Genomic DNA, 22,018 nt, shown 5'->3' with positions numbered 1-22,018 from the left:
GGGTGGAAAGGAGGGAAATGTGGCATGTGGTGAAGTGCCCCTGTTCCCTGCAGCTGGAGGGACACTGTAGAAAAGAAGATCAGGGGCTCATGTGACTGAGAGAACATGGAATCCCAGCATGGTGGGGGTTGGAAGGGACCTCTGGGGATAATTCAGTCCAATTCACCTGCTAAAGCAGAGTCACCCACAACAGCTTACCCAAGATCACAATGTCCAGCTGGGTTTGGAATCTCTCCAGAGAAGGAGACTCCACAGCCTCTCTGGGCAGCAAACAAGTTTCTCCTTGTGTTCAGGTGGAACATCCTGGGTTCCAGTTTGTGCCCATTATCACTCCACTTGCCCCCCTACTCTTTAGCTCTTGCTGATCATTGATCAGATACCCTCTCATGCTGCTCTTCTCCAAGCTCAACAGTCCCAGGTCTCTCAGCCTTTCCTCCTCACAGAGATGCTTCAGGTCCCTTTGTAGTCTCTGCTGGACTCTTCCCAGTAGTTCTCTGTCTCTCTTGATTTGGGAAGCCTAGAACTGGACCCATTACTCTATCTGTAGCCTCCAAAAGGCAGAGCAGAGGAGGAGGACAACCTGCCTTGTCTTGGTGGCCACACTCTTCTGCATGAACCCCAGGGTTCCATTTGCCATCTTGGCCTTGAGGGCACACTGTCCACACAGGGCTGGCAGATACAGAACATGAGTTGGAACCTGCAGGGTTACCCATCAACATCCCAAGCAGCACTGGGTACCTCTGCCTCAGCAGCTGGGTCAGATGCTGACAGCTGCCTCCTTCCAGACCAGCAGAACAATGAAAGGTTCAACCTGGACCATCAGCTCCAGGAGAGAGGGGAGGGAAATCTATAGTAGGAAACGGCTGGGAGCAAGGAAGTTGCAACAGAGATATTGGCACCAGCAGTCTGGGGGAGGTGGGGGAGGCAAGCAGGAGAAGGAATCTTTCCAGGAAAAAAAAACATTTGTATTAGATACTTCCAAAAATAAAATATCATCGTGTTCTAAATATTGGCAGCACTGTGGGCCTGGCCCGCCGCTCACTCCCGCACTCTTGCAAATGATTTTCAAACAGTGTTTATAATCCTTTGCCTTTGAGTCCTCCCATGGGGGAAAAAGAATAAAAATCTAACAGGAGACCCCAGAGCAACCCCCAGTGATTGAAGGCACCCTGTTCTCTCTGGGTGGTGGTATCAGCAAGCTGACAGCCTTGTTGCTGTGCAAATAACTCACCAGCTGGAGTTTACTGGTTCCTTTATTTATATTCCTGCAGCACACAGGCAATGCCAGATGTGCTGTCCCTGATTCATCTACATTGTGTTCGATGTCTCTCATCAGAACCAAGCCTGGGCTCCATCCAGAAACTGATCCAATTTTAGCAGGCAGCAAGTCTGTGATTGGCAAGAACCTGTCTGCCTCCCTTTGCATCCCCTTTAAAACCGGAGTAAAGGTGGGAGCTGCTCAAAGCATGAGCACATTGAAGATCTTGCCTGCACAGGAGGAGCACTACAAGCAGTGGTGACACCACACCTGGAATGCTGGGCTCAGTTTTTGGCCCCTCACTCCCAAGAAGGACATTGAGGGACTGGAGTGTGCCCAGAGATGGGCAACAAAGCTGATGAAGGGTCTGGAGGACAAGGCTGGCGAGGAGCGGCTAAGGGAACTGGGGTTGTTCAGCCTGGAGGAAATGAGGCTGAGGGGAGGCCTTCTGGCTCTCTGCAACTCCCTGAAAGGTGGCTGGAGTGAGGGGAGGGTTGACTTCTTCTCCCTGGTATCAGGTGATAAAACAAGAGGAAATGCCCTGAAATTGTGCCAGGGGAGGTTTATGTTGGATATTAGGAAAAGTGTCTGTACTTCAGGAGTGGCCAGGCATTGGAATGGGTTACCCAGGGAAGCAGTGGAGTCACCATCCCTGGAGGGGTTCAAGAAATGTTTGGACAAGGGACGTGGTTTAATGGCCATGGTGGTGTTAGGTCAACAGTTACACTTGATGACCTTGGAGGTCTGTTCCCACCAAAACAGTTCTATGATTCTATAACATGCTGTGCTCACAGCTGGCTGAAGAGCTGCCATTTACAAAGTCTCCAAAGCAGGGCAGAATCTGTGAGGAGACAACCTTCCAGGGGCTGAAACCACAGCATTTACACCACGTTGTGCCTGTGCTGGACCATAGCATCAAATTAGTACCTGATCTTATCTCTGTGCTGTCAGGTTTTCTCCTGTCTCGAGGGCATGACAGAGAGTTGTTGATAGTAGACACTATCATGAACCTGACAACAGGGGGGGAATAAATTAAACTGCTTGCTTTGCTTGTTATCAGGTGTGGATATGTGTGTGGAATGAGCCTCTGGATGCCTCTGACTTGTAAGCTGTGATTTTCCTTTGCCCTGTGTTCTGATTCACAGTGTGGGTGCAACAGAAAGGTTTCAGTGGTAAGAGGGAGTGTGGGTTTTCTTGCTTGTTGACAAGCACATTTGGTTCTTCACTTACTGAGTGACCTACACTGCATTAATAAAGCCAGCATGCCCCCCTGAGCTTTAGGACCAGAATTGCTTTGGTTGGAAAAGACCTCTAAGATTGAGTCCATCTCCATCCAGGGAGTTGTAGAGAGCCAGAAGGTCTCCCCCCAGCTTCCTTTTCTCCAGGCTGAACCACCCCAGTTCCCTCAGCTGCTCCTCACCAGACCTGTTCTCCAGACCCTTCATCAGCTTCCTTGTCCTTCTCTGGACCTGCTCCAGCACCTCATTGTTCTTGGAGTGAGGGACCCAAAACTGAACCCAGTATTCAGGGTGTGGTAATACTCTGAACTCCTGAGGGAAATGACCAGCTGTGTGAATTCACTTTATGCAAATCAAGGTAAATGACTCCCCTCCATTTCCCTGTCACTCTCACAGTGATTTAAAGCCATCTTGCTTATGTCTGGACTTTTATTTCACAGCTCTATTTGCTTGACCTGTGTTTTCCAGACTGTCCAACGCAATGAGAAATTGAGCCCAAATATTGCAAGTCATGCTTGTGGTCCCTTCCAACCCTGACTGATACTATGATACTATGACCTCAGATAATGGTTACTGTAATGGATCACAAATAGTCCATCCCCTGTGTCAAAAAGACTCACAACTTTACCAGCTCTGTCTCAGAAATGGAAACCCACTTCTCTGCAGACACACTCTCATTATTAAATTGATGCATCACAGAACCATTTAGATTAGGAAAGACCTCTAAGATCATCCAGTCCAACCATCAACCCAGCACCACCATGGCCATTAAACCATGTTCCAGAGTGCCATGTCTACATGTTTTTTGAACACCTCCAGGAATAATGACTCCACCACCTCCCTGGGCAGTTTCAGAGAGATGTTTCCAAGAGATGAGAGTGTTGTGCAACAAAAGTAGAAGGCATTTCTTAGTCTCACCAACCAATGCTAGTCTGTTTAGATAAACGTGCTTTTGGATGCAGGCACTGTGGGGAATACACAACCTGACAGTGCCAACATCACTTACAAAGGCAGGCAACACAAAGCACCCAAAATCACTGAGTGGATGGGCTCAGGAAAACCTCCCTATTTTACACCCTGCTCAATATCTGGTTTTGGATGAGGTCAGGAGAGATTGTTATTCCCATCAGAGTGTTGCTGTGTTGAAATGTGGAATTTTTCAGGAATTTTTCATTAATGTTGGCTCTGGCAGATAAAATATTGGCCATGCCAAAGACAACATGCTTGGGAATATGTTACTCTTGAACACAAAGATGCCGTCCCCTTAGCACTGCAGTTCACACAGCAAATGGATTGTCCCAGCTGACAAGTAGAATAATAGCCAGGAAAACTGATAATGCCCAGGCATTTTGATTTACCTTTATGTTTTCATCTCAATTAAAATGACAGGATTGCATATTCCAGTGAAAACTCATTTATGCTGTTCCCTTTTCAGTGAGAGAAGCCACTTGGTAAAAGCTTGAGAAATTGTGATTCTAGCTGAGCCTGGAGGTAGAGATCACTCTTTCTACCTCTTCAGGAATTTGAGCTTTTTCATATGGCTTAAATACGCACAAAAAGAGCCAGATTATTGACCATATATATCCAAAATAGTGCCTGGGTGAGTGCTGAGTGTCTGGTAGACCTTCTGGGCCAGCTTCACAAATATACTTTGTTCTGGGGTAGGTGAGGAATTCTGGACGACCATCATCCATAACCCATCCACAACCTGGTCTTGCAGCACTGACAAGTGCCTGTGACTGTCATTTGGTGAGGAAGGCTTCTTCCTCACCTCGATGCCTCCCTCACTCCCAGAAGAAGAAGAGAGCGTCAGTGAGATGTTTTGCTTCCTTGAGCACATTCTGTCTCCACTGCTTACTTCATTCCCAGAAACTTGCCGGTCCCTGCTTCCTCGGGCAGCCCCTTCACAACCCCTCTCACAAATGGACTGTGAGCTGCTCTCTCCTAACTTTAAGCCGAACCCAAATGTGACCCCAGCCTTGACCCTAATCCTACCCAGTGCCCAGGTCCAACACTGACCACACCTGGACTCTTTTTATCCTGTTGGCTTCTAGAATCATGAAATTGTTCTGGTTGGAAAAGACCTCTAGGGTCATCGAGTCCAGCCCTCAATGTAAGACCATCATGACTGTTAAACCATGTCCCCAAGTGCCAGGTCCACATGTTTCTTGAACACCTCCAGGGACAGTAACTCCACCACCTCCCTGGGTAGCCTGTTCCAATGCCTGGCCACTGATGACCCCTGCAGGGATGTCTTTGCCTAGTCAAGTCCTTGGAAAACTAAAATGCTTTCCAAAGAGAAATAATATCTTTCTGTCCTTCTTGCAGGCAACCAAATCTTAACAATTATTAAAATAAGCATTGCAGATTTGGTACCCAGGTATGTGCAGATGATAGAATCATAAAAAGCTGTGTGGTGGAAGGGCCATGAGATTGGTTGCCTTGTTTGTAGGTGTGTGTCTCCTGGAATCATAGCATGGTTTGAGTTGGAAAGGACCTTAAAGATCTTCTAGTTTCAACCCCTCTGCCATGGACAAGGACACCTCTCACTAGACCAGGTTGCTCAAGGCCTTTAACATTTCCAGGGAGGAGGCATCCACAACCTCCCTGGGCAACCTGTTCCAATTCTATCATTCATGGGTTTTTGTCTGCATGGCCATGCCCAATCTCAAAGGGCATTCTGGGGGGAAGATGCACAATCCTGTGCTCAAAACTGAGAAAAACTTTTGGGTAAATGGCAATTAAACCTTAACAGTCGCTTTGGGCAGGTGCAGATATGAGAACAAAATGTCCATGGCTGAGAAAGGACAATGTCAAAATGGCAATAATAATCATAACAGTCTGCAATTCTAAGATTAGTTAGGAGATGGCTTACAAAGGGATTTAACCTTGCAACTTGTTTGTGAGGTTGGTAATTGCTGTTATATACTGCTGGAAACTGAGGAGAGATAAGATAAGGATCTCACTTCAGGTCATACAGGAAGCCTGCAGCAGGGCAGGAATTAGAGCTGAAGTAAACTGCCTCCAAGTTCTGTGCTGAGCTGCAGGATTGTCCACGGAAAGGCTCTCTTTGGTTTCTACAGGAGCTGAAAGATGTTGGCACTAGTCAGTATCTGGTGTGGATGGCATTGTCCTCTCCTCTAAGAGAGCCCAGTGTGGCAAGCATAGGGGGGAATGGAGGAACGAGGGGGCAACAGTGTGTTTTGAGCACACTGGGGTTGCTTGGAGGAAAGGAGGCTGGGAGGGGGGAGCTTCTGACTCTACTACTCCCTGAGAGGAGGTTGGAGCCAGGTGGGGGTCAATATTTTCTCCCAGGTAACAAATGACAGGATGAGAAGCAATGGCCTCAAGTTGCACCAGGGGAGGTTTATGTTGAACATTGGAAGAAGCTTTTTCACTGCAAGGGTTCTCAAACATTGGAACACGCTCCCCATGGAGGTGTTTGAATCCCCACCCTTAGAAATGTTTAAAAGATGAAGAGATGTGGTGCTGAGGGATGTGGCTTAGCACCAGGCCTGGTAGAGTTAGAGAATGGTTAGACCCAATGATCTTAAAGGTCTTTCCAAAACAAAATGATTCTGTGATTCTATAACCCTTGCTGCTCAACTGCAGCTCTTTCCTCCTCCCTCAAATCATGGAAGCTCAGAACAAGTGAGCTCCTAGGTAGGGGAACTTCTTTTGCTGCTCAACATTGATAAATCCAACATTCCTATAATCACCTTATTTCTACTGGGATATAAGAAAACAACTGGGCTCTGAGGGTGGGAAGGCCACCTTCCTCCAAGGAAGAGGGGAAACTCCTCCTGCACGTCAGCACAAACACTCAGTAGCACTCCAGGCTCATGAAGCAACTCTCCAAGATGTACCTCCAATGTAGATGTGCATAGGGGAGATGAGAACAAACTCTCAATCTGGAATCCTTTAACTGTAACAGACACTCAGCAGGGGAATCCATTAGACAGGAGCTGAAAATTAGCTCTGCAAACTCCTCTGTGCCAGAAGACACAGTCAGAATGAAAACCAAGAGGCTTTGTAGAAGCTAGTTGTAACTGGAGTGACACTGTTTCCATTTGCACCTATGCATGTCTGTGTCTGTGTGTTTGAGCTTCTTTATCCCTCCCACAGATCTGGCAACCTACCATCTCTGTGTGGGCCAAGAGGATGAGGGAAGTACTGTGTTCTCTGGGTGTCAGAATTGAGCTCAGTATGTTCATCGACGACCTGGCTGAAGGCATGGGGGTGTATTCTCAGCCACTTTGCTGATGAGACATTACTGGGAAGTATGGCTGACACCCATCAGGCTATGCTGCCATTCAGCCAGACCTGGACATGCTGGAGAGCTGGGCAAAGAGGAACTGCCTGAAGTTCAACAAGAACAAGTGTAGGGTCCTGCCCCTGGGGCAGAATAACCCCCTGCATCAGTATGGGTGAGGGGTTGATCTGCTGGAGGGCAGCTCCGCAGAAAAGGACCAGAAGTTGGTTGACAAATTCAGCATGAGCCAGTAATGTGATCACACAGCCAAGAAGGCCAATGGTTTCCTGGGGAGCATTCAGAAGAGTGTGACCAGTAAGTCAAGGGAGGTTCTCTGCCCCTAGCTGCCCTAGTGTGGCAAATTCTGGACTACTGAGTCAAGAAGGAACAAGCCTGGTCAGGCACCTAGTGGTACCCAGAACGTGTTAGCAGGCTCTGCAAGCCAGCATCAGCAGGCAGTGGTGTGTTAGACACACCTTTTGGGTGGGACAGGCAGGGTTTCAGAAAAGGCTGTCATGCTTTTCAGACTGTGCAACCCCAAAGGCAGGGTAATGATGACTGATCTGGGCTCTAATCTAATCTTTTTCATCTGCTTGGCTCTGTTCCCATGCAAAGTAGGTGAGATCATCACATATCAGGGCAAAAGAGCAACAGGCAGACCCAGGTTCTATAGAAGTCTGTATGGAGGACAGGAGGGAGACTAATTTCTGATTCTCTCAGGGGGACCAGAATATTACTTAAACATCATGGCTTATGTCCAACCCACCTGACATCCTAGCTGGTTTCACAGAATTCCAGAATCCCACCATAGAGTGGATTGGAAGGAACCTCTGGAGATCATCCAGTCCTATCCCCTGCTAAAGCAGGTTGCCCAGGATCACAATGTCCAGGTGGGTTTGGAATCCCTCCAGAGAAGGAGAATCCTCAACCTCTCTGGGCAGCTTGCTGTAGGGCTCCTTCCCTCACAGGAAAGAAGTTTATCCTCATGAAAAAAATTGGAGCATAGCATGGGGCCACCAGCCACCCCAGCACCCCCAACCCAGTTGAGCCAGTGCTCTGCAGAGCTGGCTGGGCCTCTTCTTCTGGGCCTCCCACTCACCCCAAAAGTATCCCTCAGTGCACCACCACATCTGCCTGAAGGACATCCACATCAGGCCTCTGCTGCAGAGGCTGCTTGATATCCAGTATGTCTGAGGAGAGCAGTGGAAGGCAGAGGAAGACATCAAAGCACATTATGTTCCTAAGAATGCAAAGGAAATGCAGCCCAGAAGCACTATATGGCCACAGAAAGTTAATGTATGCTCGTTTGTCCATCAGCCCATTGTCCTGGCCAACTCCTAGTTTCCTCTTGGGATCTATAATGAATAGACCTATAGGAGAATGTTATGGTGGCAGAGATTTCTCTTTTCCTACTATTTAACTCAGAACAATATAGAATCAGAACAAAAAGGCAGCCATTCAAAGGCCAGCAGTAAAGTGCATGCTAAACATCTCCTCATTAAATGGAAGGGCACAAGAGAGACCTTTGGCCTATGTAGGCTGAGAATTCCTCAGAATGCCTTTATTGTATACGCTGCAAGGTCAGCCCAGGAGATACCTTCCCTACATCCCAACACACCCAAGTGTTCCTGATCTAGTTGGAGATGCCCCTGCTTACTAGATGACCTTTAAAGGTCCATTCCAGCCCAACCCATTCTATGATTCTGTGACTCTATGAAAACCTTCCACCTTTCCTCTCCTTTTGTCTTTTTTCATAGAATCATGGAATCATAGAACCAATAAGGTTGGAAAAGACCTCAGAGATCATCAAGTCCAACCCAACACCTCGTGACTAACTAAACCATGGCACCAAGTGCCACGTCCAACCCCCTCTTGAACACCTCCAGGGATGGTGACTCCACCACCTCCCTGGGCAGCACATTCCAATGGCTGAGCCAGGAGCTCTCCAGAAAACTGAAGATACCGTCACAAAGGATGTTAAAACAAATTATGCACAGATCCTTGGGCTGGGAAAAGGAGAACCTTCCTCTTGGGAGCATTAGTCTGTGCTTGTAGACCTGCAGGATGTCGTGGTGCCTGTTTGTGGCTGCCTGCCCTGGATGATACTGGATCCCAGCTCTGACATGCCAGGTAGTACATTAGGGAAGGAAAGTTAGTAGTTTATTTTTAATAGCAAACTAACAAGCAGAGTTATGCACAAAATTCAACAGAGATCAACTTCATAACCACAAGGCTCACTCCTTCATGTTTTAGTACATTCAATTAATCATGGCATTTCACCATGTGGGCTGGAGCACAGCATTTCAAGTGCAAAGTAGATAGCAAGAAGAAATGCAAAGTACATGGCTAATTTATACCAAACCTTTTTATCCTTGGTGTAAAGATCACAGTCCAATTAATATCTTGTGAAACCTCAGATTTCTTGTAGGGGTTGTTGTAACTTCACTTTCTACTCTAACAATGTTCTTCTGCTGTGAGCCATAGCATAGATGCAACCAAGTCTAACAGTCTTTCTGTGTGGTCTATAGGTCAGAGTACTCTCATGTAATAATCTCATGCTGCACTGAGGTAGGTGTTGGTCTCTTCTCATGAGTAACCAGTGATAGAATGAGAGGAAATGGCCCCAAGTTGCACCAGGGGACATGTACACTGAATTTCCTTTACTGAAAGAGTGGTCAGGCCTTGGAACAGGCTGCTCAGAGAGGCGGTGGAGTCACCGTCCCTCAAGGTGTTCAAGAAATGTGTGGACATGGCACTTTGAGACATGGTTTGATGGCCATGGCTGTGTTGGGTTGATGGTTGGGCTTGGTGATCTTAGAGGTCTCTTCCAACCCTAATGATTCTATGTTGCCATAATACTAAGAAGAATTAACCGGCCTCATATACATCCTCCTTCAAGTGTAATGATAACATTTCCTGACGGGAATTGCAGTGTACACTACAGATGAGGGAAGCTTTGATGTGCTCTGCTCCTCAGCCTGCTGTCTTCTCAATTTCACCTTGCCCACACAGTTCCTTCATCCCAGGGATGGTGCCAAACTGAATCTTTTGTTTAGACTTGCACTTCTCTTTCATTAGGGCAGGGTGATATTGCCCAAATTGACCCAGAGAGTGAAGCTACCCATGTTTATTTGACGGTCAGAAAGCCAAGAGAAACAATATAAATTCAAGCGCAGCCTAGAAACCTCACAGCAATTCCAAACCTATAAATACATCACACTGAAAACCTGATTCATCTCCTTTCTGGAGATCAGTCAGAACCTGATGGATCTGTGGATTAAGTAATAAAACTGTTAATGGGATCATTATCAGCTTCATGATAACAACTGGGTCTTACTTTCCCAGAGACCCACAGTATCATTATATGTGGAAAAGACAGCCCTGAGTGAGACGATGAGCTGTGAGAAACATAAAGTGAGGCCAACTGCATGGAGATGGCAGCCAGAGGAGACTCTGCCCCAGGGAATCCCTCCCCTCTGCATGCTCCACTCTGTTCACACTGACATAGGATTCTGGGGATTAATTACTCTGCTTGGTAATTACAGAATCTCAGCGTGGTGGGGGTTAAAAGGGACCTCTGGAGATCATCCAGTCCAACTTCCCTGCTAAAGCAGGGCACCCACAGCAGCTTGTCCAGGGTCACAATGGCCAGCTGGGTTTGGAATCTCTCCAGAGAAGGAGATTTCACATCCTCTCTGGGCAGCCTGCCCCAGGGCTCCAGCACCATCACACCAAAGAAGTCTCTCTTGTTCAGACAGAACCTCCTGGGTTTCAGTTTGTGCCCATTGCCCCTTGTCCTGTCACTGGGCACCACTGAGGAGTGTGGTCCCATCCTCTTGCCCCTCCCCCTCCCTCCCCCCACCCTTTAGCTCTTGCTGAACACTGATCAGATCCCCTCTCAGGCTGCTCCTGTCCAGGCTCAACAGCCCCAAAGTTCTCAACCTTTGCTCCTCACAGAGATGCTCCAGGTCCCTCAGCATCTTTGTAGCCTCCACTGGACTGGTTCTATGATTGTGTGATTGTATCAGTACAAAACCCCTTTAGCTAGAGAAATGTACTGTTTGGCTCCATCCTGCTGTGTCATGCAGCAAAAGCTGGAACGACTGCCTTGCTTCCTGTGCCTTTCCCCTTGCCTCCTATACATCCAGAAGGAAATCTGGGAAAAGCATTTCTCCTTGCTCCTGGCCACTGCAGTATTATTTCTTCTGATGCTCATCATGGGATGAGGGGCAAAGCAGTACCTGGGCTTTTAAGGACTGCTCATAAACTAACAATCATAAGTTATCAATGACAATGTTAATTGAGTAATTGTACTTAAGGGGGGTGACCAGAAAACTGAGGACAGACTTTTGAGCAGGGCCTCTTGTGACAGGACAAGGGGTGATGGTTTAAACCAACAGAGGGAAATTTAGACTGTAGAGAAGGAAGAAATATTTGACAGTGAGGGTGCTGAGACCCTGGCCCAGGTTGTCCTGAGAGGTCAAGTTGTTTTGGGCTCTGAGCAGCCTGCTCTAGTTGCAGATGTCCTTGCTGATTGCAAGGGGGTTGGAATAGATGAGCTTTAAAGGTCCCTTCCCACCCAAACTATTCCATAGTTGTTTGAGAATTCCAAAGCAGCTGTGAATGTAATGGGAACCCTTCTGTCAGTGGAGGTGGGGGATGTACCCAGTGACCCAGTGCTGGATAACCCAGCACCTGTGGGATTTATTTTGTTGCAAGGAAAGACAGAAACCTTAAGGTTTGCCACTGATAATCCCCAGTGCTTTACTTCCCTCCTTTCAAACACAGCCTTCCTGTTGAGAGTTCTGGGCAATCTCTTCCAACAGCCATTTCCTGTATGAAGGCACATTGTGATTAGGATTGCCCTCAAGAAGGGCTTCCAAATGCTACTGTGTGGGCATGTTACAGCCCCTTGGGGAGCTGGGTTTGGGCAGCTGGAAGAAAAAGTGAAGAAGCAGAAGGGAAAAATATAACTCCTGGAGAAGGCATCGGCGCACTAAAGGTCTGAAACACCAACACCAGCACAACACAGCATAAAAGCTGAGAAAGTCCAGGCTTGGTATCAGCTTTCAGGGCTGTTCCCTATGGCTACAAAGGTGCAAAAAGAGACTTTCATAGTAGCTGTGAGGGCTTTGAGGATGAGAAATGGGGTTTTGCTCACATTACCTGCTGCAGGCTTCTAGAGACGGGGGGGGGGGGGGGGGGGGGGGGGGGGGGGGGGGGGAAACTTCTTTAGCTCCTAAATCGCTGTATTCAGCATTGATTAGAGTTAATGAGCTGTGAGTTAAGAGCAAACAGGATGAATACTGTATAGAAGAGCTGCTGGGCATTTGTGTGGATTATCCCTGTGAGCAATCCCCTTTTACTCATAACTAGAGAGGAACAGGCAAAGTAGCCCCATGGTGGTTGGCGCTCTTCCTGACCACTGACCTTGGAGTATCTGCAAGGAAGAATTCAAGGTGTGCAAGGTCTGAGCTGTGGGCTCTAAGGAAGCAAATATTTTGGCTGAAGTGGTTTAGATTTACAGTGATCTTGTGAAGAAAAGAAAAAAAAAGTGGAACAGGTAATGACTAGGTCAAGCTTCCTTGACCCTCAAATCAAGAACAATCCCAGCAGGGCTGAAAACTCCCCTCTCCACTTCCTTGGCAATCATGTTCCCACAGTTCAGAAAAACACAGGAAGATCTAAGGAAACCTATGTGGAAATGCAGAAGACAAAGGCAAGTGGTCTGAAAATAGAAGGCTGCTCCCTATATTTCCTTTACATTCTGAGCCTGAGTTTAGGATTTTGGCTGATTATTAAAATCTCAGGGACCATATGCTTTTGCCATTCCCTGCAGGGCATGAAGGAAAACTGGCTTCTTTAGGCTTCTTCTGCATTTCTAGATTTTTTGGGGGGGAAGGCTTGGAAAAATGGCTTGTTGTAAAATTCCTTACAGCAAGAAGACAAGAGATTCAGCTGCAGGTCTTGGACAATTCCACCTTGGTTTGCTAAAGTCTCTGTACCAGGCAGCATTTTAAAGGCAAAATTCAACTTGGTACAGGGAAGAGAGTCTGTGCAGCCTCCTGTTATGGGAAGGCTAAGACATTCCTCCTGGCTTTTTCTAATGAAAAATTCAAAGAATCCTGAGCCCTGAGGGGAGTTTAGGAGACATACAGGAAAGGAGAGGGGCGGGGGAAAGCAGGAGAAGGGATGCAGGATGTAGTGAGGACACAAAACATGTGGTGTAAAGAGAAACTAATCCAAGGACTTGGAGATGTGGGTATTGGGTGCCTGAAAAGCAGTCCACTAGTTTACTAATGTGTCCATCACAAAGCAGTCTAGATTCACTCACTATTGCAAAGCAGGCTACACATTTACTCACTGTCCATCACAAAGCAGTCTAGATTCCCTCATTGTCCATCACAAAGCAATCCACAGACTTACTCACTGTCCATCACAAAGCAGTCTAGATTCCCTCACTGTCCATCACAAAGCAATCCACAGACTTACTGACTCTGTACCAGAGTGCATAGCTGTATTACACTGTTAGTCAAACACAAGTTAACAACATTTGCACAGGGTGGTAGCTCAGCTGCCCTTAGTATGTGATCTCACTGCTTACATTTCCACAGCCTTTGAGCTCACAGAGCTGGGGCAGTCACTTGGGTACATACAGTGTGATGCCAGTGATGGCTCTGTGTGCTGCACACCCTGACTCAGCTATGGCATAGACAAGCACCATCACACCAGATTCAGCTCTGAGAAGAAGAGATTCTTCTCATTTCTTAGTTATTGGTGAGTGCAAGAGCTACGATCATCTTGTAAAAGCAACCTCAAGATTTGCCTACTTCAACTCCAAAGTTATGTTAATACTTGATTTGAAATGGGCTGGGATTTGCACCAGATGGGTATCCATCAGCTCTGTTTGCCACAGATCAGAATCCCTGCCTTCTCTGAACCTGCCTCCTTTCTCACGTGGCTCATGGACAAGTCTCTGAGGTCACATCTCCAAGAGAAAACCTTGCATCACACCATTTGTTCTACTCTTGCCTTGCTTGTGATGATTGTGAGCTCTTTGCTGCTGAAGTTCTGTTCCCCGGGGCAAGCTGCAAGCACATGCTTCTATTAAATGCCATTTCCAGATAATTACCTTGGCTGGTTGGTTTTGGCAGCTTCTATTGTTTTCTCCATGGCCTTAAAAATTAAAGGGGTGCCTAATTTGATGAGAATCTCAGTTCCCTATTACACACATTTTACACCAGCTTATTTAGGTAGCCAGTTATTTTTTTGCCATTGTGACAGAGTACAGTTAGATGTTCTGCCTTAAGGTGAGGACAGGAGGAACAGGAATGTCTTGATCAGCATGCAGAAGCCTTCATGTGCTGTCAGTCATCTGAGCTGCTTTCTGAAGGAAAACACTAGGCACAGATCTATTTTGTTCCTAGCTGTTGGTTGGATATTCCAAACATCCTTTAATTACTTCCACTTGTGATTCCTATCCCAGTGACACTGCACTGGTTTAGAGGGCAGAAAAAAAAGGAGAGGTGGAGCAAGGCTGATCAGAAGAAACATCAAACTAAGCATGGGAAGTTTAGCAGGGCTGTGCTTCAGCATCCTCCTCATGCTCACTTTGAAAGTCAGATGCTGCCTCTTGGAAATTTCCTGTGTAGCTTTAAAAAATGCAGGTGGCTATTGCTGCCCCCAAAGCTGCTTTGCAATGTAAACTGGAAGCAGCTGCTTTGTTCCTTCTGTCCTTTGCTGATGCTCCAGTGACTCTTTGCTGCATACACTTTGCAAATAACTTTGGAAGCAAAAGATTAGTTTTCTTTTTGCACATATGTGGCAAAGGGCAGATCCTCACCCTCCTTCAAACTGTGCTGGTGATTTGGGAGAAAAACTTAGGAAAACCACAAATCATCAACCACTGGCTGTACCTGAGAATTCCCTCGTGGTTGGAAACACTTTGCCTGTGTTTATACAATTAGAGAATGGAAGAATTAGAGAATGAAAGAATTAGAGAATGAAAGAATCATAGAACCATGGAATCTTGGAATGGTAGGGGTAGGAAGGGACCTCTAGAGATCATCTAGTCCAGCCCCGCTGCTTACGCAGGTGAAAAACCTACCAGCAATACAAACATCATATGTTCAGCCCAACCTGATCTATTACTTCAAAGTTAAGTAGTTCAAGCTAATGCTCTGTACAAATGTTTCATCATTACATGAATGTCTCAGAGGATGCATGAAATGCCAGAGATAACTCAAATGAACCTCACTGCTCTCGTTTTGATTGATACCAATCAGCAGACCAAGGGGGAAATGCAGAGAGATAAATAGTGCTCAGAATATTGTGAGTTCTTACATCGGCAACCTTCAGCAGCCAGCCTGGTTTGTATTCTCAGTATCCTTCTGGGTGCAGTACTGGGTTTTAGAAGTTCAGGGAGTATTCAGAAATACTTGACATTTTTTTTCCTTGCCTTAAATGGATGAATTAGTGTAAAGAGATTTCCAGTTGGTTTCAAATGTGGCAGCTTCAGGCAGGAGGCTCATATATCACAATCTTAAAAAAAGCTTTCTCTGCTTTTTATAACATTTTCCCACAGTAAAGCAAATGTTTAGGAAGAACACCAATTAAGAGACACATTTTTGGTTTGCTAGAACTGATCCACAGCCCATCTTGTCAGCTACCCAGGCCCCAACTTTCCAGCACTGGCTGCCTCAGAGAAAGGCAAAACTGTACCCTGAAAGCCTCAGACTTTGCAGGAGCGCAGAACTTTGTTCAGTTTTGGGCCCCTCATTCCAAGAAGGACTTTGAGGGGTTGGAGCAGGGCCAGAGAATGGCAACAAAGCTGGTGAAGGGTCTGGAGGACAGGGCTGTTGAGGAGCAGCTGAGGGAACTGGGGTTGTTCAGCCTAGAGGAAAGGAGGCTGCGGGGAGACCTTCTGGCTCTCTACAGCTCCCTGAAAGGAGGTTGGAGCCCGGTGGGGGTTGGTCTCTTCCAAGAAGCAAGTGACAGGTGAAAAGGAAACAGCCTCTAGTTACCCCAGGGGAGGTTTAGGTTGGACATGAGGAACAATTTCTTCCCCAAAAGGGCTGTGGAGGCCTGACCCAGGCTGTCCAGGGCAGTGGTGGAATCCCCATCCCTGGAGGGGTGTCAAAGCCATGGAGATGTGATGCTGAGGGACATGGTTTAGTGGTGACCTGGCAGAGCTGGGCTAACGATTGGATCTGATGATCTTAAAGGTCTCTTCCAACCAAAACAACTCCATGGTTCTATGGCTGAGCCTGCAGCCTTCTCAGCTACACGCAGTGAGCTTCCTGCTTGACAAACCAGGAGGAGTTTGAGCTCCTGAAGCTTTGGACTCAGCTACTACTACTTGGTGTAATTGGAATTAATGGTAAGAAGTTAAAGTGCCATCCTAGTGTATTATTCTATGTGTAGGATGCAAAATGAAGCAAGAAAAAGCATATTTCTCTTTCAGATCTGATTTAATTTCAAAAGGATCAGCCAGGACCTGATTTTTATTCTTGAATCTTGTTAGTTTCCCAGTTAAACTGTTGAGTTTTTTCCAATACCTGCAAAGTTACTTGCATCACCCCTATCTTAAAACCTTTCTGATGATAATGTCAGGGGGAGAAAGGACAATCAATTTTTTATGGGCAATGTTGAAAGTGTAAAAAGCTCTTTACAGATTGGTTTTCAAAAGGCTGTTTTTAACCAACTCTCTCTGTACCTAAAACATGTGCCAGCTGTTGGCACCTGCACAATAATTGCTACATCAGAAGGTCTGAGCAGACAGACTCTGATGAATACTCTGAGGAGTTGAACATAAGCTGTGTCATAAGCAAACAGAAAGTGGAAGTTTAATGATGTTCATAGAACTGTCTTAGGAAATTTAGAGGCACATAAAATATGGAATCATAGAATTGTTTGAGTTGGAAAAGACCTCTAAGATCATCAGGTTCAACCATCAACCTAACACCACCGTGGCCGTTAAACTGTGTCCCAAAGTGCTATGGCCATACATTTCTTGAACATCTCCAGGGATGGTGACTCCACCACCTCCCTGGGCAGCCTGTTCCAATGCCTGACCAAACCATGTTGAAGCTGAGGTTTATAATAAGGCAGGAAATTATTAGCGTGATATTTGCATGGTCTCTACAGCCTGCTAAACACCCCCAAGGTCTGAAAGCACCATAAATGAGTTCTCTGAAGAAGACCATTAGGTGGTTGAGGCCCCGTCCCTGGAGGTGTTTAAGCCCAGGCTGGATGAGGCTCTGGGCAGCCTGATCTAGTGTGGGGTGTCCCTGCCCATTGCAGGGGGGTTGGAACTAGATGATCCTTGTGGTCCCTCCCAACCCTGACTGATACTATGATACTATGATACCATTGTTTGGTCTGAATTGACTACATGGCTATGGTTAACTTTTCTGCTCTGGCATCCACACACATATAGGCAGCTTTGGCCAGCTTGCAGAAGGTAAGGACACAGCTCCCAGCTACTAACAGGGAAGGAGAGGACACTCAGACTCTTTGCTCAGGTTGATATGAGTTGAGGGATCTTCCTTTCACTTGGGCACCTGAGAAGTCCCAACCAGAGCACCAGAAGTCCTAACCTCAGCTGTACTGCCCTCACTCAGCATCTCAGGTACCAAATGTCTTTCATAGTTGTGAGATCTGTCTGCACTGCAAATACAATTGTTTGGGTTTGACTCAGTCATCCTCTTCAGCACAACTCTACCTGATGTTGGCAGCAAAGATGCCTGAGGAGATTTAACCCACAGCCCACAGAATAGATTTATGCTTCTCGTGCCTTGGGAGGTCAAACATAGAGTCATTGAATTCTTTGCCAGAGATCATCTTTGAGAGGAAGGTGGCTGAGGAGTTAATACCTCAGTAGCATCAGCACTATCCAGAATCCTCTGGCTTCCTGGCCCTCTTTCAGTTTGGCTTCCAGCCTAATTAGGGCACACTGAGACTGTGTGAACATATTATCTTTTCTTAATGATGGACAAAGGTCTGACATCCATAACGCTGCTTCCAAATCCATCATCAGCCTTTGCCTACAGGGACGGTTTGTGATGTGCTGGCCTTCCTTTCTTTGTCATAGGGTGGAGACACTGCTGTCTCTGTGCCTGCACTGATGGGAAAATGAATCTGGACCACATTCCAAAGTTATTAGGACCCAGATTGTTCGGAGAGTGACCCAGTAATTGAGGACCCAAGTCAGCCTATAAATGCAGGCTGCATCTCTAGCCAAGATTTGCACCCATCTCCTCAGTAACAACTGCTCTTGAATTGCACAGTATGCTCCACTCCAGCCTGGATGTAGTTCATCCTGGGTGAAGTGAATTCACTTTCTCCCTTCTGCTAGATACTTGTTATCTCCCTCTGATCCAGGGAAGTCTGGGGTGATTTATACCTTTGTGAAATTCCCATTGGATTTCTAATAAACACACCTTCTACAGGCAACTTTTCCAGCCCCCTCAGCCATGGAAGCTCCTGCAGCAGGCAGCTGGCTGCTCATGCATGTGCCAGCCAGATGCAACACGCTACGGGAATGCTCCCAGGGCTGTGCGAGTCTCCGATGCTACTGCACCAGGTGCAGCTCAAGGTGTGGGTACTGGTGTCCAGTGTGGTGTGGGGGTTGATGTCCAGGGTGATGCCTTCCCTAGGGTTACTCTAGGCACTGCTGCAGGTCCCAGGGGTTTCTGTGGTGGTGGGAGAGCTCTGTTCTACCTGCAGGGTTTGCTGCTTCAGTGTTTTTGGGAATGGCTGGAGAAGTCCTTTGGAGAACCATTTCAGGCTTAGGTGTTTATGCTGTAGGTATCTGTGGGAAAGGTGCTGGAGAGGGTATGTGAAATTCAGTGAGGCTAGTGCTTGCCAATCATTCCTTCCTGCACAAGGAATATCACTGGTGATACCTGCAGTGCTGGGGCCAGCTCTGGAGTCCTCAGTACAGGAGAGACATGGACCTGCTGGAGCAGGGCCAGAGAAGGCCACAGTAGTGATGGGAGGACAGGCTGAGAGAGTTGGGGTTGTTCAGCCTACAAAGGAGAAGGCTCTGGGGAGACCTTTTGGTGGCCTTTCAGGATTTCAAGGGGCCAATTAGAAAGTTGGGGAAAGACTTTTGAGCAGGGCCTGTTGGGACAGGACAAGGAGTAATGGTTTGAACTAAAAGAGGGAGATTCAGACCAGAGAGATGGAAGAAGTGTTTGACACGGAGAGTGGTGAGACCCTGTCCCAGGTTGCCCAGAAAGATGGGAGATGCCCCATGCCTGGAACCATTGCAGGTCAGATTGTTTGGGGCTCTGACCAACCTGCTCTAATTGCAGATGTCCCTGCTGACTGCAAAGGGGTTGGACCAGCAAAGCGTTTAATGTCTCTTCTCACCCAAACCAGCCTATGAATACATTAAATCCCTGACTGAATTAAAAAAACACAAAATAAATTGAGGTTAGGGATGCTTCACAGAGTATCCATAAGTTTTGATATTAAACTATGGAAAGATTATCATAGAATTGTAGGATCATTAAGGTTGGAAAAGACATCTAAGATCATCAAGTCCAACCATCCAAACACTAAAGTCTTGAGGTGTGAAATACAGTCAGTATTAAATAATGAAACTAAATCCTCATCAGTACTGTCACAAGAAATTCCCCAGTCAATAACAACCTGTATCCCCTACACAATCCACAGTGTCATGAATGAACTCTTCTAAATCCCATTAATCAGTGAAAATTGGGATTTGCACCTCACAGAGCACCTTGATTTGGGGAGGTGGGGGGATACGGAGAGCTGCAGGGGCTCCGTGGGAGCCTCCTCGGCTCTCCGTGTCCCACCCCCGCCCCTTGAGCAGCCTCATTCCATGGGGAGCATCGGAGAATCGGATCTTACCGTGCATCAGGAGCAGCCCCTGAAGGACACAGACAGCCAGAGTTGTGCTGAGCTTGGGGAGCATCCTAAAAAAATCCCTTGTGAAACACAGAAGTCCAAAGGGAAAAGCAGGGATCAAGTTTTTCCAGCAACAAGTTTCTGACAGACTTGCAGGGCTGGGAAGGGAAGTGCAGAAATTCCCACTTGTTGATCCCAGTTAAATTGTTCTTTCCACTCACTGCCTCATCCTTGGGCTGCAGATTTTGGTTTTCTTCTTTTCTTCCTTCTCAAGTATTTTTTTTCCTTCCTTTCTTCCCTTTCGAGTATTTTGCCCCCTCCTTTCTTCCTTTAAACTTTCTGCCCCCCCCTTTTCACAATTATTCCTCGTTTCTTCCCCCCTGCTTTTCTAATTCCTGGGGGAATTCGATGTTACTCTGCCTGAGGTTTCCCAGCCCGTCTGGGTGCTGCAAAGTAACTCAAAAAAGGGTTAAAAAGCGGAGAAAAAGACCGGAAAAGTTTGGCCAAGAGTCTCCTGCACTCCTGCGAGTCGCTGCAGTTCTTTGCCGGGAGCTTGGGACAAGGTGGCTGGAATGAAAAAGCCTCCTCTTAGATGTATTTATCCAGGGAGGTGCAGGTGATGCAGAGATCAAGGAAGAAGAACAAATCTCTCCAACTTCAGCGAGTTTTCCAAGGCAGGACGAGAGGGAGCTCCCAGTTCTCCCAGTTTGGCTACCTGCCTGGGCTTACCCCACGGTACCCAGGGCAGGCAGCTGGCTTGGGCATGGCCAGAGCCTGCTGTAGGTGTGTTTTGAATCGCTCCCTTTTCTCCCACCCCTCTGGGTTTGGTTTGCTTTCGCTGGGAAGTTTGATGCGAGCCCGAGATTCTTTATAGGGACAGGAAAAAAAAAAAAAGAGGAGGAAGGAGAGACGTCACCAGGCGAGGCGAAGGGACCCAGCGCTCGCTCGCCTCCCTGTCACTGCTCGCAGCTCCTGGATTTCCTGCTCCTGCTGCTGCTGCTGCCTGAGATGGGGCAAGGGAAGGCTCCCAGCGGTTCCTTGCTGCTTCTCAGCAAAGTCAGAGCTGGGGGGGCATCAGGTGGCAACATCTTCCCCCGGTCCTGTCCCAGCTTCCCCCAAAGGGAAGTGAGGGTGTTGGAATCTTTTTCCCAGCTAGGGGGTTCTGAGGGCTCCAGCACAGGAGGATGAGCTCTGAGAAGCAAGTTGTCTTTCAAGAGAAAATGTCTTTATAACCGCCCCCGACCCCCACCACCCCCCATGTCTTTACTCTCCTCCCCTCCCCCCCCTTTCCCTGGTTTTGGGCAGTTTGGAGTTTTCCCGATGCCACTCAGCGTATCCCGCTGGAAAGTCACCCCTCCCACACTGCCTCCCTTCTTGCAGCAGCCAAGTCTGAGCATCCCTCACTCTTAGGAGACAGAGAAAGTGGGGTTTATTCGGGGGGGAGAGGACATTTCAGGCAACCCTCCTGGTGTTATTATTCACACAGCACTGCTGGCTGCCCCATCTCTCATGGGCTCCTCATCGCAGCTGCTCCCGTCACCCGAACAGTATCGCCATCCATTGGGGTGGTGACTGATCCACCCATGCTTCGAGGCTTCCTCCTGTCCCATGCTTTGCTCTCACCATACCAGGATTTCAGCAGGGGTGAGCACTCCTGCCATGCTGGGGAACAGCCTGGTTTGGCTACAGGAGTTGCAGATGGTTCCCCTTACTCCTTCACATCTTTTTCCTGGGTCCTTCAGCCACAGGGGCAGCACAGCCTGGGTTAGAAACTGTACTTAGCCAATGCCAGGTGTCCTGAGAGATGTCCCAGTGTATTTAAGGGACACTTCTGGAAATTCATCTTATGGGGAGGGAGTTGTTCTGTGCTTTGCAATGCACTTCTGAGCTATATGGCTTTCAGAGAAACATCAATCAGAGAATTATTTCACTTGGAAAAGAACTTTTAAGATCATCAAGTCCAACCACTGACCTAACACCACCGTGGCTATCAAAACATATCCCAGAGTGCCATGTCTACACATCTTTTGAGCATCTCTAGGGATGATGACTCCACCACCTCCCTAGGCAGCCTTTTCCAATGCCTGACCACTCTTGCAGTGAGGAAATTGTTCCTAATCTCCAACCTAAACAACATACACAAACCACTGTGCTGATAAGGAGAGAGTAGGGGAAGCTCTACAGCTGCCCGTACAAGTTGTCATTCCTGGTAATGCCATAAATGTGACACTGGGGTTAAATGACTTCTTACAGGCTTAAAGGAAAGCACTGTTGGAGTCCCATGGCTGAATCCCAGAATCCCAGCATGGTGGGGGTTGGGAGGGAATCTCTGGAGATCATATAGTGCAACCAACCCTGATAAAGCAGGGTCACCCAGAGCAGGTTGAATATGTG

The 22,018-nt window shown here is 47.4% G+C and overlaps 1 protein-coding gene across 2 annotated transcripts in view; it reads right to left on the bottom strand.

Moving 5' to 3' along the window:
- Nucleotides 1–20,477, bottom strand: part of LOC137447939 (vascular endothelial growth factor receptor kdr-like) — a 153,283-nt gene extending 132,806 nt beyond the window's left edge. For both annotated transcript variants that reach the window (XM_068151957.1, XM_068151958.1), the window contains exon 1: nt 19,628–20,477. In XM_068151957.1, coding sequence (XP_068008058.1) covers nt 19,628–19,691 — 64 coding nt within the window. In that variant the 5' untranslated portion in view covers nt 19,692–20,477. The remainder of the gene's footprint in view (nt 1–19,627) is intronic.
- Nucleotides 20,478–22,018: the final 1,541 nt, after the last annotated feature.

Source organism: Melanerpes formicivorus, unplaced genomic scaffold (assembly GCF_026170545.1).
Source record: "Melanerpes formicivorus ecotype bairdi unplaced genomic scaffold, bMelFor1.0.p_v2 SCAF_22, whole genome shotgun sequence".
NCBI lineage: Eukaryota > Metazoa > Chordata > Aves > Piciformes > Picidae > Melanerpes > Melanerpes formicivorus.
The sequence above is the reverse complement of the archived record's forward strand: the minus strand, read 5'-3'. Positions and strand labels throughout refer to the sequence as shown.